Source organism: Nanorana parkeri, unplaced genomic scaffold (assembly GCF_000935625.1).
Source record: "Nanorana parkeri isolate BGI_ZX_2015 unplaced genomic scaffold, ASM93562v1 scaffold571, whole genome shotgun sequence".
Classification (NCBI taxonomy): Eukaryota; Metazoa; Chordata; class Amphibia; order Anura; family Dicroglossidae; genus Nanorana; species Nanorana parkeri.
The window spans coordinates 504,319-522,477 of record NW_017306839.1 but is presented as its reverse complement, the minus strand read 5'-3'; the positions used below and the strand labels follow the sequence as shown (position 1 = coordinate 522,477).

At 42.6% G+C, this 18,159-nt stretch overlaps 1 protein-coding gene and 1 pseudogene across 1 annotated transcript; both read left to right on the top strand.

Annotated features, from left to right (window-relative positions):
• Nucleotides 1–1,139: 1,139 nt before the first annotated feature.
• On the top strand, nucleotides 1,140–9,202 carry NIM1K (NIM1 serine/threonine protein kinase). The gene is made up of 3 exons (XM_018562313.1): nucleotides 1,140–1,513; nucleotides 6,648–6,916; nucleotides 8,304–9,202. The coding sequence occupies exons 1-3, from the start codon at nucleotides 1,219–1,221 to the stop codon at nucleotides 9,051–9,053; spliced, it is 1,314 nt and encodes a 437-aa protein (XP_018417815.1). The 5' UTR covers nucleotides 1,140–1,218; the 3' UTR covers nucleotides 9,054–9,202.
• Nucleotides 9,203–13,449: 4,247 nt separating this feature from the next.
• Nucleotides 13,450–14,357, top strand: LOC108791742 (annotated as a pseudogene).
• Nucleotides 14,358–18,159: the final 3,802 nt, after the last annotated feature.

Sequence of the window (18,159 nt, the reverse complement as noted above, 5' to 3'; positions counted from 1 at the left end):
GTCCACCTTACTGAACCCCACTACCTTCCCATTCTGCTCTCTGCCATCATTGATCTCCACTGCCTTCTGTTGTCCTATCCCAATCAATCACTGAACCCTACTGCTGTCATATCCTGCTCCATCCTCACTGATTCTTGCTGCCTCCTACTGTCTCATCCCTTTCCACTTGGGATTATGCCTCTTGCTTCCTCTCATATCCTCCATTACATGTCACAGATTTTCTTATCCTCCCCTCAACGCTTTTGCGCCCTAGTCACACTTTGCTAATAATACAATTCTGACAGAGCTTACATTTCATCTCCAGCCAAAACCTGTCAGCTGTACACATGTTTAAGATTTTCTGGCACTTGTCTAGGTGACAACATTGTCACAGAGACAGGAAGTTAGTGGAAATCTCCCCAATGAGGTTGCAAACAGCAGTAAAACCTGAGAGATGTTCTTCGCCTTCCCTACTCTATCCAAAACGTAAAAAGTTTTGACTGGTTACACTTCAATATTTGTACTAGTGTTTTTATAGATAATGAAATGCTATTATAATGATATTATTAATTGCTGTAGTACCTTTGCTACAATCTTGAACTAAGGGAAAGTGTGACCCTTATAAGGCCAGCTCTCTATGCATTTAAGGAAAGTGATTTTAATAAGTCTTAATGACATTCTCTTTTGTTTTTCTCCTCAGTGGACCCAGACGTCTAGCTAACTTTTTAGAGAGGCTCAAGCAGCTAATGCAGACTTGTCTACTAAGGAGGCTAATGTGACATTGCAAACGCTTAATCTTAGTGTCACATCATGTGACCTGCAAAGTAACTTATTTCCCTGGAGCGCCAGCCCGCCAGCCACTGCAGATCTGTGATTCTTCAGGAACACCAAAGCAGAAGTAGGTGCAGTATTAGAGGACACGAAGAAGAACACGGATCACTGATAGAGGATGAAACTGAACAAGGACAGAGAAACTCCTGAACTGGTACACGAAGCAAGAAGGGCTGCAGTATTTCTTACATAAGGCCTGTAGGGACTGTATTTAAAAGGACACCTTGACTTCATTTTCACCAATCAACTTTTTACGGGAAGGAATTTTAGTGCATTGTCCCTTTTCTGGACATTTTTGGATGCCACAAAAGTCCAGTCTTGGCATTTTTTGGGATATCATGCAACTGTGAACTGTGACCACTAGGCTTCAATTTTGCCCTAGAAAGACGCTTTTATAAAGACGCCCAAATGCTGACCATGACAGCAATGTACGTGAATGGAGGAGGGAACCAGAGGTACGCCCGGTGGAACCGGCAAGACAGCCTGGAGGACTATACCCGCTCAGACGGCTCTGAGCAGGATGGAGAGGGGAAGCAGCGCAAGTTGACTCCCTTTGAGAAATTGACACATGACATGTCACATGATGAGAAGACGGTCAAGGAGCTCACTCTTGGCAAAAGAATTGGCTTTTATCGCCTGCGAGGAGAGATAGGAAGTGGGAATTTCTCTCAAGTTAAACTCGGGATTCATGTGCTTACCAAAGGTAAATTGTTTGAACTGATATTAGCCTCCATGATGAATGATGGCACCCATGTTTCTAAAGCTGATTGCCCAATCTCTTTTAGATCTATGAACAACCATGTAATGCATTGGTCTGCCAAAGTGAAAGGTAGGCCATTACATATTGGGGATTGTACAGAGATTGGGCAACCAAAATGTTTTTTAAAGTTAAGTAGGGTAACGCTAAAACCTCTGTCAGCTTTTTATTGTTGTTTTCTCTAATGGAGCCCCAGATAGCAGTAAAACCTGACAGGGGTAATAAGCCTTTCCCACTACTTCCAAAACTAAAAACAAGTTTTGGCTATGGATACACTTGAAAAGTCTTGTTGTTATGACTGCTACGGTAGTATGAGAGAATGGGCATTCATTCCATTTGCTCATCACATATGCAGACTCTGCTTCTTGATTGTGTTATACTCATAACGTTTATATCACTGTAGCTATACTAGGCAGGGTCTGTCTGATTAAAAACATGACTCACTGCAGTCTCCAGTGAAGTCAAATTACCACAATGCCATGGTAGCAGAGCCAGCATCATGGAGGAACATTGGGAGGCAATGCCTCAACAGGCCCTCCAAAGGGCCCACCTTTTCCTCAAATACTAGCATAACCAATCACAGAGGCTCTTTGTACTGGACTGAGACACATATCTTTCATCATGTCCACCATGGCACACTTTGCATGATGCACTCATCCCACACAAATCTGTACTTACTATAAAAGAGTTACTTGGTTGTCATAGTCCCTCAGACCAAAGGTTCCCAGTCCTCCCCTGCCCACAAGGTGTCTTCTCGGGCCTTGGAACTGAGGGGAGTAGTAAAGGACCAAAAAAGGACAAAGGAAATTACAGTTTTTCTTCAGAATCAGACACAGTCTGAATGGAAAAGACTGTCCCCTGCCAGCAGAGCTAGTGCTAGAGATCTTCAATAACAGGGAGCATGAGCTTTGTTCATTGTAGAGTTGTAGTTCTTACTCAGCAGGGGGCATGTCAGACCTCTGCAGAGAGGCCACTGCTTCCACAAAAAGAGTAAGGGTCCCACTCTGCAGCATGCTGGCGGGGGGCAGACTTTTCTACTCAGGTTGTGGCTGCTCTCTAAAGAAAATGAACTATAAGACTTGCACACTTTTTGTTTTGATGTACCTGGAATGTATTTTAATTGGGCTTTAAAGTCATGACATAGCATGATGTAACTTTAGAAGGATCATGAACATTGGATTCATCCATGGACTCGTGTATTCTGTATCGGAATAGGCAATAGCCCGGTTAACCAGTGTACAATATGACATTAAGTATAGTAGCTATTTTTGCAACAAATCTCACTTGAATGTTATAAAAACACTTATATTCTCCAGCAGAGCAGACTTAAAGGAGAACTATGAGGTGACTGCTTTTCACTCACCTCATAGTTCTAGCCGACCTGTGACAATGAGACTGTCACAGGTCGGCTCAGTAGATCCTGAAGTGAGCAAACACATACCGGCGCTCGCTCGCTCACTTCTCGATCTATCTCTGAAGAGAGCCGTGACAGGGGAGTGGCTGGATTCCCCCCTCCCCAGGTCCGATCCTCCAGCGCGGACTGGCGGAACGGACGGGGCGGGTACAGCTGGCTCTGCCTCTAGATAGGCAGAGCCAGCTGTCACTCACGCAGCTGGGTGGATCCAGACATAATTGTGGGGATCCGTTCCAGCTGGGGCGTTTTGGGTGACGGGAGGGCGCTAGTTTGTGTCTTCCCGTTACCCTTAGGAGAACTATGGGGAAAAGCCCTAACCCCATAGTTCTCCTTTAGTAGCCCAGTAAACCAATAGATTTTAGATAAATAGAAACATTTTTTTTTTTTTTATTTCCTTAATTTCTTGGGGAGCCGCCATCCTGTAATGGGCACTGCAGCGAACTCCTGGTGGGCAACATGTAGCGGGTAAATGTGTAATATGTGCAAAAGGGCTGCAGTTACCATAATGGCACTTATGGTTCCAGTACCAAGAGAAGCACCGTATGGGTGCAGCACCAAGCCTCGTTTCTTACAAGTTGGAATAATTTTTCTTTCATTTGTTTCTGTCTTCTGGCCTTCTATGGACATTTGTGGCTAAAGACAGGAAGAGAACTGTAGGTGGAAGTCTGTGCATGGGATAAAAACACTATAGTTCGTAAGGTGTAGCTAAACCCAAAAACAAAAATGATATATATTGCAGCTTACCAATCCTTAGATATAGTGGCTGTATTCTTTTTATCTTTCCTTTATTTTTACCTGGTGATCCTTCCAGTAACACATTTCCTGTCCTAGAGTGATAATGCTCACACAATGTACTGTATCTATTCAGGCTGTGCTCCTGATTTGGACTATAACCACTTCAACCTCTCCTCATTGCAATTATATGGTTAGGTGTTCTGTAGTTTACAGTAGACATGTAAGCTGCAGGAAAAATTTGGTTAGGATATTTCATTATTTCTGGATTCGGATCCGAAACTCGATTCGGATTAAATCCAGATGTTCGTTAGTTTCTGATGAGTTTACGAATATTCGTTGCAAATACCACAGAAAACCATATACAGATATTAATACTAAATCTGAATCTCCTAGACCCGAATGGCATTCGGGATCTGAATTTCTGAATGGCTCTGGGAGCCATATACCGTATTTTGCCCTCCATAAGGCGCACCGGTCCATAGGACGCAGGGAGGTTCTGTGACAGCAGCTGTAGTTAGTGTGATTACAGCACCACGGTCTCAGTGATCACACAGAGCAGACGAAGAATGGATGTTCTTTGTCTGCTCTAGGGGCTCTATGGTGAGCTCCCATGCCATGGTCACGGGTCCCCCAGAGGAGCGAGGGACCCCGAAAACCACGGCGGGGGGGGCCCGGATACGATCCCCGCTGCCGCTCGGTGTGATACAAGTGATTAGATCACTTGTATTAAACGAGCAGCAGCTCCCACTATACACTTAGCTCTGCTTGTCCGGAGCAGGGCTAAATGTTCAAAAAACTACTCGCCCGGCTCCCTAAACTGCCTGTCCCGGGCGTCGGGCCATAGGGATTCGCTCCATAAGACGCACACACATTTCCCCCCGCCTTTTAGGGTGGAAAAAAGTGCGTCTTATGGAGCGAAAAATACGGTACATATATTATTACAGCTGAGGCTCCCAGACCCGAATGGCATTAGGGAGCTCCCGAATGTAATTCGGATCCTGAATGCCTTTCAGGTCTGGGAGCCTCAGCTTTAGTATGATATGTATATACTGTATATGGCTCCCATGTTACCATAACGAAAATTTGTGTTCAGACCCATTCGGATGCATTAAACCGAAAAACACAGAAAAGTTACATGTCTGATTTAGTTTTGTTTTTGAACGAAATTCGGACAGTATCCAGAATTCGGAAACGGAAATTCGAACTCAGACACATTCGGATGCATTGGGATTCAGAAATTCGGATGCGTGCAAATGTTTACAGATGATAGCTAGGAAAGCTGATAATATTGTTTGAGATTTCAGTTTAGTGCATAGAAAGTTACAAGGACAATGGAATTCTGGCAGGATCAATAGGTATTTGTCTGTATTTGCAGAAAGTGTCAGCCTGAAAAAAGAAAACTAGTGCAGCCACCACACCTATGGACTGATAAGCTGCAGTATATTCAGTTTTTGTTTCTGGGTTTGATATTCTTTTAATAGTTCATGAAACTTAAAAACATCTCTCCTTTCTCTTATTTGTTGATCAGTGCAGTTGAAAAGTATCACTGCATATGAAGCAAGATTGCATGTTGCCCCTCAATATCACGATGTAGCATTAGTTTTACTGAGATAATCGCACAGTGTAGGGGACAGGGCTTGCCATTCATCATTTAGGGGAGCCTAGGGCAGCTATATGTATAAATACAGTCCTGGTTGGGAGTACAGATATAATGGGATACGGCTTACCTCCTCATCCTCCATGTAAGTCTCCCATTATCCAATCGTTGGGCTGGCTTCCCCTTGTTTAGAAATTTTAAGTAGCAAAAGCAGCAGTGTGGGCTTACTCACCTGCTGCTCCAAAGCAAAGCAAGCAACCCTGTGCTTTATGTGAATTGGATATGGTCTCATGGTGCCTTGCAAAGTGCTGGGAGGCCAGTTGGAACACAAACTCAAACAAATGGTTTAAAGTAGCATTAAACTCTTACACTGTTTACACAGTGTCACGTACCTTTCTGGGAGACCGGATGTGAGGGGAGGCTTCCCTTGCACCTTGTGTCCTGGGAGACTCTGAGGATGGGAACAGAGCCCAGCGGGACAACAAGTGGCAGGAGTGCCAATGGTGTTGAGCACCGTGCAAGCCGTAATCCGATGAGACAAGCCGAGGTCAGGTTCCAAGCGGGCAAATCCAGTACAAGAAGGGGTTAGGCAGAAGAATGGTCAAATAACAGTTCCGTGGTCAAGGCAGGCAGCCTTCTAGGTTTGTTGAGAAAGTCCGGGTCACAAGGATCAAGCAAGGTATCAATAAACAGGAACAAGGATTGGCTGACGATAAACCAGCAACATGGTGGTACTGCTGCTGGGTTTATATAGGGCCAGTGATGTCATTTCCTGTGCGCCGCTTTGGCGGATTTTCGTGCTGATAGAGTACTGCGCATGCGCGGGTTGGCGCATATTCCTGCACGCGGGTTACTGCTTTTGCGCATGTGTGGAACGGCGTGTTCCCGAGCATTGCGGGAAGGCGCAGGCTGCACATGCGCAGACGGCGAGGATCCATTACACACAGCTTACTAACACACAGAAGGGTGACTCCATAGGACCCTGCAAGGGAAAGGAACCACCCTAAAACAGAATATCATGGCCAGTGCTCAGGGGACCAGCTGATCCTGCAGCATGGTACGACTTTTAAACATCAAGGAGCAGCATCCATTGTAAGTGATTTAATTAGCATCTGAAATAGCTTAAAAAACTTTTGACTTTAATATCACTTAATATACAAGTGTTTACAAAAATAAACTACAGAGCACACTTGTTCCGTCTAATGCATATATCTAAAAACAAAAGTGTAAAAAGACTAAAGTTTCTCTGTCATGGTAGTGTTGATTGTGTTTACGTGACAGGTCCTCTTTACAGGCTTCTATGCTAAACACATTGCCTTTTTTTTTTACTGCAGAAAGAGTTGCAATAAAAATTTTGGACAAGACCAAGTTGGACCAGAAAACCCAACGCCTGTTATCACGTGAGATCTCAAGCATGGAGATATTGCACCACCCCAATATCATCAGACTCTATGAGGTGGTAGAGACCCTGTCTAAGCTGCACCTGGTAATGGAGTACGCTGCGGGAGGGGAGCTCTTTGCCAAAATTAACACCGAAGGGAAGTTATCAGAGTCGGAAAGCAAAGTGATCTTCTCACAGATAGTATCTGCTGTGAAACACATGGTAAGGTCCTTCTATCAGGTTCATGTACGGATAATGCACAAGATACATGTATACATTTCTTTTGACAACCCGTAAAAGACCTTCTAGCATGTGGTGAGTAGTGAGGTCACGTCTGTAATAATACAATGTAGATTTGGTAGGTAGGGAAATTACTATTTGGAAACTAGCAACATCACTGACTAACTCCAGCCAAATTCCCTGAAACCTGTTGGCCATGTTTTATGTGGTACCTCGATAAAGTGAGCACTCCAACCGGCTGGAGTTTCCAAGACTAACAGTTCATGCACAACGCTCGCCTACGTCCACTAACTCCACCCAAGAGGTTTGATGTTATTTTTTTGATAGAGCAGGGAATGGTTAGAGAAGCCTTTTTGAAACTTTTTACCATAGAGGAACCCTTGAACAGGTTTATGGATCTCTGGGAACTTCTACTAAAAATGAATTTATCTTCAGTTCATGGTACATTAGCATGATCAGTAAGTTGTACATATATTAATAAAGTAATACAGGTGAAACTCGAATAATTAGAATATCGTGCAAAAGTAATTGCAGTAGTTGCTGCAAAAGGGGCCCAAACCAAGTACTGAGTACATATGCATGCTTGTACTTTTCAGAGGTCCGATATTGTTCTATGTACAATCCTTGTTTTATTGATTACATGTAATAATCTACTTTTTTGAGGTTGTGGATTTGGGGTTCTTGGGGTTTTCATGAGCTGTAAGCCATAATCATCACAATTATGACAAATCACGGCTTGAATTATCTTGCTTTGCATGTAATGAGTCTATCTCATATATTAGTTTCACCTTTTAAGTTGCATTAGTGAAATAAATGAACTTTGCACGATATTCTAATTATTCGAGTTTCACCTGTAGGTAATGTAGTGTACCTGGCATATCTGACACCCAGAGCAGGTCATTTATCACACACCCTCTCCACTGCACCACAACCTTACCTTCAGGCCAGGTTCAGATCTTGGCGATCCTGGGACACATGTCCCGGGACTGCGCGTTTGTGCACAATTGCACACAGCGGTTGCCGTGCGGCCCCATCGATTTCAATGGGGTTACATCCACACAGCAGTCGCTAAAAAAAGGTACATGTACCTTTTTTTGCGACATACAATTTGCTGCTTTTTTAGCCGCAAACGTGTTCAATTGCACAGGCGATATTGCGGCAGGAAACTGCGCTATCTGCCCACCCAACAGGACAGCAGCAAAAAAAAAAACCTGACACATATTCTAAAAATTATAGATACACTTTAGGAATATTATCCAAGAATTAGCAACATGTGTTACTATATTGTCCAAGTCAGCATACTTATAATGTTACAGCAAGAATTCATCATCTATTATCTTGTGATTAACTGTTCTATTCTTTTTCCCAGCATGACAATAACATCATACACAGAGACCTGAAAGCAGAAAACGTCTTCTACACCAGCAACACGTGCGTGAAGGTCGGAGACTTTGGCTTTAGCACCATCAGTAAAAAAGAAGAAACACTGAACACCTTTTGTGGTTCTCCACCATACGCTGCACCAGAGCTATTCCGGGATGAGCATTACATTGGTGCTTTTGTTGATGTCTGGGCATTGGGCATACTTTTATACTTTATGGTGACAGGTAGTATGCCTTTCCGAGCAGATACTGTGGCCAAATTAAAGAAGTGCATTCTAGATGGAACATACTCCATCCCTCCATACGTGTCTGAATCTTGCCAGCGACTGATTAAAGGGATGCTGAAACCTGTACCTTCAGAGAGGTGCAGTGTAGACTACATCATGAACAATGAATGGATGCAGGGAATACAGTATCCAAAGCCTTTGGAACCCTTCAGTTTGGACCCAAAACATCTCTTAGGCACTGATACCCTTAAGGATGATGAAACAGAAGTAAAGAACACTTTGGAGAGCTTGGGCATAACAGAGGAACACATCCTTAACAATCGGGGCAAAGACTCCCGAAGTTCCATCACCGGAGTGTATAGGATTGTCCTCCACAGGGTGCAGAAGAAGAGGGCAATGGAAAATGTTCCCCTCATTACCAGCATAGATCCAAAGGAGAAAAACACGAGGAGGCCTCACAGAACACGACGAGAAATAAGGCATACCTCTAAACTTTGTTCAATTTTATAAAATGTGCAGTAGCTGAACTTTTACAGGAGTGCCCAAGAGATGATTAACTTTATTTTTTTTATTCAGTGATGTCTTGAAGACCTTTTTGCAAATATGTCACTCCCTAATAACTTTAATGTTTATATAGGTTATTTGCTAGAAGGGATCTAAAAGTGCCAATGCTTCCATTCAATGTACAGCAAATAGATTTGTGAAACAGTAACAGGGTTATCCACAAAAAGGTGAAGAGTTTGGAGAAGGCAGGAGAAGTGAACAATCTAGGACAACATAGCTGATTTGGACACATTCTCCAATTCAGCTCACTTTCCAGATCAGCTATGTTGTCCTAGATCAGGGGTAGCCAAACTCCGGCCCTCCAGCTGTGGTGAAACTACAAATCCCATGATGCATCTCTCTCGGGAAGTCATGTCCGTGGCTGTGAGAATCTTACAATTCCCTCATGGGATTTGTAGTTCCACCACAGCTGGAGGGCCGGAGTTTGGCTATCCATGTCCTAGATTGTTCACTTCTCCACCCTTCTCCAAACTCTTCACCCTTTTGTGAATGACCCTGTAAGTTACACTCATCACTTCCACGCAGTGGTTTTGAGGACTGGGGCAGTTTTAGGCTTAGTGAGTTGCTAATTCTGGGCCTTCATGAAAATATGTGCTCTCAGTGATTTCAGGTGCCTTAGGCCTGTATAGACAGAGCAATCATTTGTATTTTGTTGTGTCTTGAAGAGAAAGATTTCATTATTTTTGGTATTGCTTAAATTTCAGTTTGCCCAAAGTGAGGAGATGGTGGTGGAACAGGTCAACCACAGGGCTCTTATAATTTTAGGGCCTATGCACAAAGCCCAAGCTCCACCCATCTCCTATAGTCATAATGAGGAGGTCTTCTGATGCTGGATGCTCAGTTTATTATGCTTATGCTTCATAATTTATATAATGCATGAGAAGCAATAAGACTGTTTTAGTTGATTTTACTGTAGCTGTAACGTTGACAGTAGAGAGACCTGTTTTGAAGGTCTTATTGTTAGGGTTCCTGAAAGATATTAAAGAACAAACCCCCCGGGGTCCCCTTTTACTGCAGCACAAGTTGTGGACACCCCTAGCCACCAAACAGGTGCAGAGGTGAAAGATCAATAACATGATGACGTATACAATAATTTAGTTTTAAAGGCCACCTTTCACTGAGCTACATACATGATTAAAGATTTTTTTTTGCTGCATATACTAGTTTAGATTAACAATTCTCAGTAAATTTACCCAGTGCTGGGACAAGGTCCTTCAGTGTCCAAAGTGAAAAGGCCTAAGTGTTCCTCCTGCCTATGTGCTGTAATATACTTCAGCAGCATAGCTTGCAGGCCCTGCCCTTTTGGAGCCCCCCTTCTGCTGAAGCACCCAAGGCAGCTGCCTCTTGTCTAGACCTTGGCCAGACCTAAAATCACCTTAGGCCAGCAATAAGATGGAGTGAGACATGATCTACCTGAACCTCAGACACTCCTGAGTAAATCAGTAGGCGTAATGACAGCCCGGCCCCCAAAACCACAGTTTTACTGCCTGTAAGTGACTGGTCTGCTATAGGACTTACACAAAGAACATGAGAGTCATTTATTTTTCTAAAGTTTATTCACATTTTAGATAAATTGTCAACATGAATCATGGCTTTTCTGCATATATTGGACATTTTGGTGTGAATAATAATTTGCTCTGGTGTGCCATTAAGGTGAGACTTTGGGTCTCATTTATAAAATGCTAGCAGCACATTACTTCAACTAGATGGAGCCAAGAAGGATAGGCCTATGCTCCTCGGCTCCATCTAGTGGTAGTATTCTGTCAGCACATTCTAAATAAGCCCCAGAGTGTGGTGTGACTCCCAAATCATGTCTATGCTGATAGCTTCGGTGGGCACATTCCTGCATCTCCAGTAAGTTGTCGTTATGTAAGATATACACACAAAAAGTGCTTATTTAAAAGGCACGTCTACTCAAACCCACTTTATTTTGTGCTTTGACTGAACAGCAGCTGGTTGAACTACTGACTTTTTTGTTTTCTAAGAAATTTGGATAGTTAGATATGTGAAGATATTCTCATTGGCATTTCAATCTGTGCCTCGCAGCCTTTAGTAAAGCCCGACTAAAGTCACATAAATAGATATTCAGTCAGATAAACTTAATGATATTTGTCTCCTTTATATTGCTTCTTTCCCTTCCCTGTATAGGTGTTGCAGAGTGTATCTAAATGTTACTGTATAGTTCAATACGCATTTGAGGTTGACAATGCAGTCTAGTGCATTAGGTAAACTTCCAGGCTCGGTCAGACACCCAGAAAATAAATATTTATGACCTATGCTCCCAGGCTCCATCTAGTGGCCATAATGTGCCATGACAACACTCTACATTCGAACTGGTGAAAAAATGTATTTGTTTTTGGCACTATTCACCCTAAATGAACATTCACAGGTATTTGTAGGGCAAAGGGCCCTGCAAATGTTTGTAAATAGACCTCTTAGTGTATAATTTCCTTCTTGACATTAGAGGAAGATAGGGTTGCCCCCTTTTCTTCCATTGAAACCCGAACACTCTAGCGACGCGCAGACATTTTTTAGGGCGAATGAGTCGTGGCTTATTCATATGGAAATATCATAGTTGAAACTATTTTCAGTGGGGGGCCAGTAGCCCCTATCTTAATTTTGGTTGCCCCTGTCTGTCTGACATCTTGTGTCCGGGTTTCTGCTGCCATGAAACCTGAACAGAGCATTCAAAACCAGGACTGTCCGGGTGAATCCTGGACAGGTGGCAACCCAAGAGGAATACCTTGCATGGGGCCTAGCAAAGGAATCTTCAGTAATTTAGACTATAATTAAGGACACATGCATTCTAACAAGGTGCTTTTGCAGCATTATAGCCGCACACTGTAAGCAGCCATAATGCTGCAGCTCTACGTGACAATGCAGGGTCTGCTATGAGGATTCTAAAACATATATTTGCTGTTACATATTCAGTCCAGCAGTGCTCGTCTCCCCAAAGGGATAGATTGCTTCTTGCTTCCTGATGACATAATCATCCATGGCTGATTTCGGTCAGTGGATGAAGCAGAGAAATTGGTAATCAGTATTCTCAACGGAGAGTAGGCTGAATATGTGTCATTGTACACTGAATTATAAGGCTGTTAGGCTGCTTAGCAAAAATGGCATCGAGGATCAGGATAATCTGCTACGCTGTGCCGGTCATCTTAAGGTGCCGCACTGCTCACGAGGATCGCTTAATGACCTAATTAAAATGTGACATCTGGCAATTAATGTTTCCCTTAGTCACAGGAAAAATTAAGATCAAGTCTACAGAAAGCCTTGACCGAGAAATTGTTAGTAGTTACTAAAGCTAAGATCACACTTTGCAGAATTATTATGTGGAGCTGTATCTTTTTGATATATTTGTCCATTTTGATCCAATTATCTAACCAATCCACCCTCTAAAGAGCTCAAATGCTGCATACACAAATCTCCCTTTAATTCAATGATGTATTCCTTTAGAAGCCATGAAATTATTTATATTAAGTAGCTTCCCTGTCTAAGACGGATGCTGCAGTCAAGTTGCTGCAAAAGGGGCCCAAACCAAGTACTGAGTACATATGCATGCTTGTACTTTTCAGAGGTCCGATATTGTTCTATGTACAATCCTTGTTTTATTGATTACATGTAATAATCTACTTTTTTGAGGTTGTGGATTTGGGGTTCTTGGGGTTTTCATGAGCTGTAAGCCATAATCATCACAATTATGACAAATCACGGCTTGAATTATCTTGCTTTGCATGTAATGAGTCTATCTCATATATTAGTTTCACCTTTTAAGTTGCATTAGTGAAATAAATGAACTTTGCACGATATTCTAATTATTCGAGTTTCACCTGTAGGTAATGTAGTGTACCTGGCATATCTGACACCCAGAGCAGGTCATTTATCACACACCCTCTCCACTGCACCACAACCTTACCTTCAGGCCAGGTTCAGATCTTGGCGATCCTGGGACACATGTCCCGGGACTGCGCGTTTGTGCACAATTGCACACAGCGGTTGCCGTGCGGCCCCATCGATTTCAATGGGGTTACATCCACACAGCAGTCGCTAAAAAAAGGTACATGTACCTTTTTTTGCGACATACAATTTGCTGCTTTTTTAGCCGCAAACGTGTTCAATTGCACAGGCGATATTGCGGCAGGAAACTGCGCTATCTGCCCACCCAACAGGACAGCAGCAAAAAAAAAAACCTGACACATATTCTAAAAATTATAGATACACTTTAGGAATATTATCCAAGAATTAGCAACATGTGTTACTATATTGTCCAAGTCAGCATACTTATAATGTTACAGCAAGAATTCATCATCTATTATCTTGTGATTAACTGTTCTATTCTTTTTCCCAGCATGACAATAACATCATACACAGAGACCTGAAAGCAGAAAACGTCTTCTACACCAGCAACACGTGCGTGAAGGTCGGAGACTTTGGCTTTAGCACCATCAGTAAAAAAGAAGAAACACTGAACACCTTTTGTGGTTCTCCACCATACGCTGCACCAGAGCTATTCCGGGATGAGCATTACATTGGTGCTTTTGTTGATGTCTGGGCATTGGGCATACTTTTATACTTTATGGTGACAGGTAGTATGCCTTTCCGAGCAGATACTGTGGCCAAATTAAAGAAGTGCATTCTAGATGGAACATACTCCATCCCTCCATACGTGTCTGAATCTTGCCAGCGACTGATTAAAGGGATGCTGAAACCTGTACCTTCAGAGAGGTGCAGTGTAGACTACATCATGAACAATGAATGGATGCAGGGAATACAGTATCCAAAGCCTTTGGAACCCTTCAGTTTGGACCCAAAACATCTCTTAGGCACTGATACCCTTAAGGATGATGAAACAGAAGTAAAGAACACTTTGGAGAGCTTGGGCATAACAGAGGAACACATCCTTAACAATCGGGGCAAAGACTCCCGAAGTTCCATCACCGGAGTGTATAGGATTGTCCTCCACAGGGTGCAGAAGAAGAGGGCAATGGAAAATGTTCCCCTCATTACCAGCATAGATCCAAAGGAGAAAAACACGAGGAGGCCTCACAGAACACGACGAGAAATAAGGCATACCTCTAAACTTTGTTCAATTTTATAAAATGTGCAGTAGCTGAACTTTTACAGGAGTGCCCAAGAGATGATTAACTTTATTTTTTTTATTCAGTGATGTCTTGAAGACCTTTTTGCAAATATGTCACTCCCTAATAACTTTAATGTTTATATAGGTTATTTGCTAGAAGGGATCTAAAAGTGCCAATGCTTCCATTCAATGTACAGCAAATAGATTTGTGAAACAGTAACAGGGTTATCCACAAAAAGGTGAAGAGTTTGGAGAAGGCAGGAGAAGTGAACAATCTAGGACAACATAGCTGATTTGGACACATTCTCCAATTCAGCTCACTTTCCAGATCAGCTATGTTGTCCTAGATCAGGGGTAGCCAAACTCCGGCCCTCCAGCTGTGGTGAAACTACAAATCCCATGATGCATCTCTCTCGGGAAGTCATGTCCGTGGCTGTGAGAATCTTACAATTCCCTCATGGGATTTGTAGTTCCACCACAGCTGGAGGGCCGGAGTTTGGCTATCCATGTCCTAGATTGTTCACTTCTCCACCCTTCTCCAAACTCTTCACCCTTTTGTGAATGACCCTGTAAGTTACACTCATCACTTCCACGCAGTGGTTTTGAGGACTGGGGCAGTTTTAGGCTTAGTGAGTTGCTAATTCTGGGCCTTCATGAAAATATGTGCTCTCAGTGATTTCAGGTGCCTTAGGCCTGTATAGACAGAGCAATCATTTGTATTTTGTTGTGTCTTGAAGAGAAAGATTTCATTATTTTTGGTATTGCTTAAATTTCAGTTTGCCCAAAGTGAGGAGATGGTGGTGGAACAGGTCAACCACAGGGCTCTTATAATTTTAGGGCCTATGCACAAAGCCCAAGCTCCACCCATCTCCTATAGTCATAATGAGGAGGTCTTCTGATGCTGGATGCTCAGTTTATTATGCTTATGCTTCATAATTTATATAATGCATGAGAAGCAATAAGACTGTTTTAGTTGATTTTACTGTAGCTGTAACGTTGACAGTAGAGAGACCTGTTTTGAAGGTCTTATTGTTAGGGTTCCTGAAAGATATTAAAGAACAAACCCCCCGGGGTCCCCTTTTACTGCAGCACAAGTTGTGGACACCCCTAGCCACCAAACAGGTGCAGAGGTGAAAGATCAATAACATGATGACGTATACAATAATTTAGTTTTAAAGGCCACCTTTCACTGAGCTACATACATGATTAAAGATTTTTTTTTGCTGCATATACTAGTTTAGATTAACAATTCTCAGTAAATTTACCCAGTGCTGGGACAAGGTCCTTCAGTGTCCAAAGTGAAAAGGCCTAAGTGTTCCTCCTGCCTATGTGCTGTAATATACTTCAGCAGCATAGCTTGCAGGCCCTGCCCTTTTGGAGCCCCCCTTCTGCTGAAGCACCCAAGGCAGCTGCCTCTTGTCTAGACCTTGGCCAGACCTAAAATCACCTTAGGCCAGCAATAAGATGGAGTGAGACATGATCTACCTGAACCTCAGACACTCCTGAGTAAATCAGTAGGCGTAATGACAGCCCGGCCCCCAAAACCACAGTTTTACTGCCTGTAAGTGACTGGTCTGCTATAGGACTTACACAAAGAACATGAGAGTCATTTATTTTTCTAAAGTTTATTCACATTTTAGATAAATTGTCAACATGAATCATGGCTTTTCTGCATATATTGGACATTTTGGTGTGAATAATAATTTGCTCTGGTGTGCCATTAAGGTGAGACTTTGGGTCTCATTTATAAAATGCTAGCAGCACATTACTTCAACTAGATGGAGCCAAGAAGGATAGGCCTATGCTCCTCGGCTCCATCTAGTGGTAGTATTCTGTCAGCACATTCTAAATAAGCCCCAGAGTGTGGTGTGACTCCCAAATCATGTCTATGCTGATAGCTTCGGTGGGCACATTCCTGCATCTCCAGTAAGTTGTCGTTATGTAAGATATACACACAAAAAGTGCTTATTTAAAAGGCACGTCTACTCAAACCCACTTTATTTTGTGCTTTGACTGAACAGCAGCTGGTTGAACTACTGACTTTTTTGTTTTCTAAGAAATTTGGATAGTTAGATATGTGAAGATATTCTCATTGGCATTTCAATCTGTGCCTCGCAGCCTTTAGTAAAGCCCGACTAAAGTCACATAAATAGATATTCAGTCAGATAAACTTAATGATATTTGTCTCCTTTATATTGCTTCTTTCCCTTCCCTGTATAGGTGTTGCAGAGTGTATCTAAATGTTACTGTATAGTTCAATACGCATTTGAGGTTGACAATGCAGTCTAGTGCATTAGGTAAACTTCCAGGCTCGGTCAGACACCCAGAAAATAAATATTTATGACCTATGCTCCCAGGCTCCATCTAGTGGCCATAATGTGCCATGACAACACTCTACATTCGAACTGGTGAAAAAATGTATTTGTTTTTGGCACTATTCACCCTAAATGAACATTCACAGGTATTTGTAGGGCAAAGGGCCCTGCAAATGTTTGTAAATAGACCTCTTAGTGTATAATTTCCTTCTTGACATTAGAGGAAGATAGGGTTGCCCCCTTTTCTTCCATTGAAACCCGAACACTCTAGCGACGCGCAGACATTTTTTAGGGCGAATGAGTCGTGGCTTATTCATATGGAAATATCATAGTTGAAACTATTTTCAGTGGGGGGCCAGTAGCCCCTATCTTAATTTTGGTTGCCCCTGTCTGTCTGACATCTTGTGTCCGGGTTTCTGCTGCCATGAAACCTGAACAGAGCATTCAAAACCAGGACTGTCCGGGTGAATCCTGGACAGGTGGCAACCCAAGAGGAATACCTTGCATGGGGCCTAGCAAAGGAATCTTCAGTAATTTAGACTATAATTAAGGACACATGCATTCTAACAAGGTGCTTTTGCAGCATTATAGCCGCACACTGTAAGCAGCCATAATGCTGCAGCTCTACGTGACAATGCAGGGTCTGCTATGAGGATTCTAAAACATATATTTGCTGTTACATATTCAGTCCAGCAGTGCTCGTCTCCCCAAAGGGATAGATTGCTTCTTGCTTCCTGATGACATAATCATCCATGGCTGATTTCGGTCAGTGGATGAAGCAGAGAAATTGGTAATCAGTATTCTCAACGGAGAGTAGGCTGAATATGTGTCATTGTACACTGAATTATAAGGCTGTTAGGCTGCTTAGCAAAAATGGCATCGAGGATCAGGATAATCTGCTACGCTGTGCCGGTCATCTTAAGGTGCCGCACTGCTCACGAGGATCGCTTAATGACCTAATTAAAATGTGACATCTGGCAATTAATGTTTCCCTTAGTCACAGGAAAAATTAAGATCAAGTCTACAGAAAGCCTTGACCGAGAAATTGTTAGTAGTTACTAAAGCTAAGATCACACTTTGCAGAATTATTATGTGGAGCTGTATCTTTTTGATATATTTGTCCATTTTGATCCAATTATCTAACCAATCCACCCTCTAAAGAGCTCAAATGCTGCATACACAAATCTCCCTTTAATTCAATGATGTATTCCTTTAGAAGCCATGAAATTATTTATATTAAGTAGCTTCCCTGTCTAAGACGGATGCTGCAGTCAAGCCACCTGACAGTTTATTTTATATCACTTGTGGATTGTGCTATTGAGACCTCTGTGGTTCTGCACATCCGTTTGGCCATAATGAAGGGTCTCACTAACCACATTGGAGAAGGAGTTGGAACACCCAAGGGTGGATGGTAACAGCCACCAACTATGACAAGCAGATCTTGCTACTGGCTTCTACAAGAGATATAAAAAGCTATTGGGTGACTCAGCCCACCAAGTTAAAAAAATATTTTAGTGGAATTATAAAGAAAATCTTTTTAGTGGAACTTGCAAGCAACACACAAGTGATCGGGCGCCTCTATAGACGCCCAAACGCCTCTATAGACGCCCAAACGCTTGTATGTAAACAGCCATCGACGGCTGTTTAAAATGCG

Bases quoted from the DNA above. Each gene is read 5' to 3' on its own strand.
- NIM1K (XM_018562313.1), top strand. From the start codon at position 1,219: ATGCTGACCATGACAGCAATGTACGTGAATGGAGGAGGGAACCAGAGG. The intron at 1,514-6,647 runs GTAAATTGTTTG...TTTTTACTGCAG, and splicing joins GATTCATGTGCTTACCAAAG to AAAGAGTTGCAATAAAAATT. The intron at 6,917-8,303 runs GTAAGGTCCTTC...TCTTTTTCCCAG, and splicing joins TATCTGCTGTGAAACACATG to CATGACAATAACATCATACA.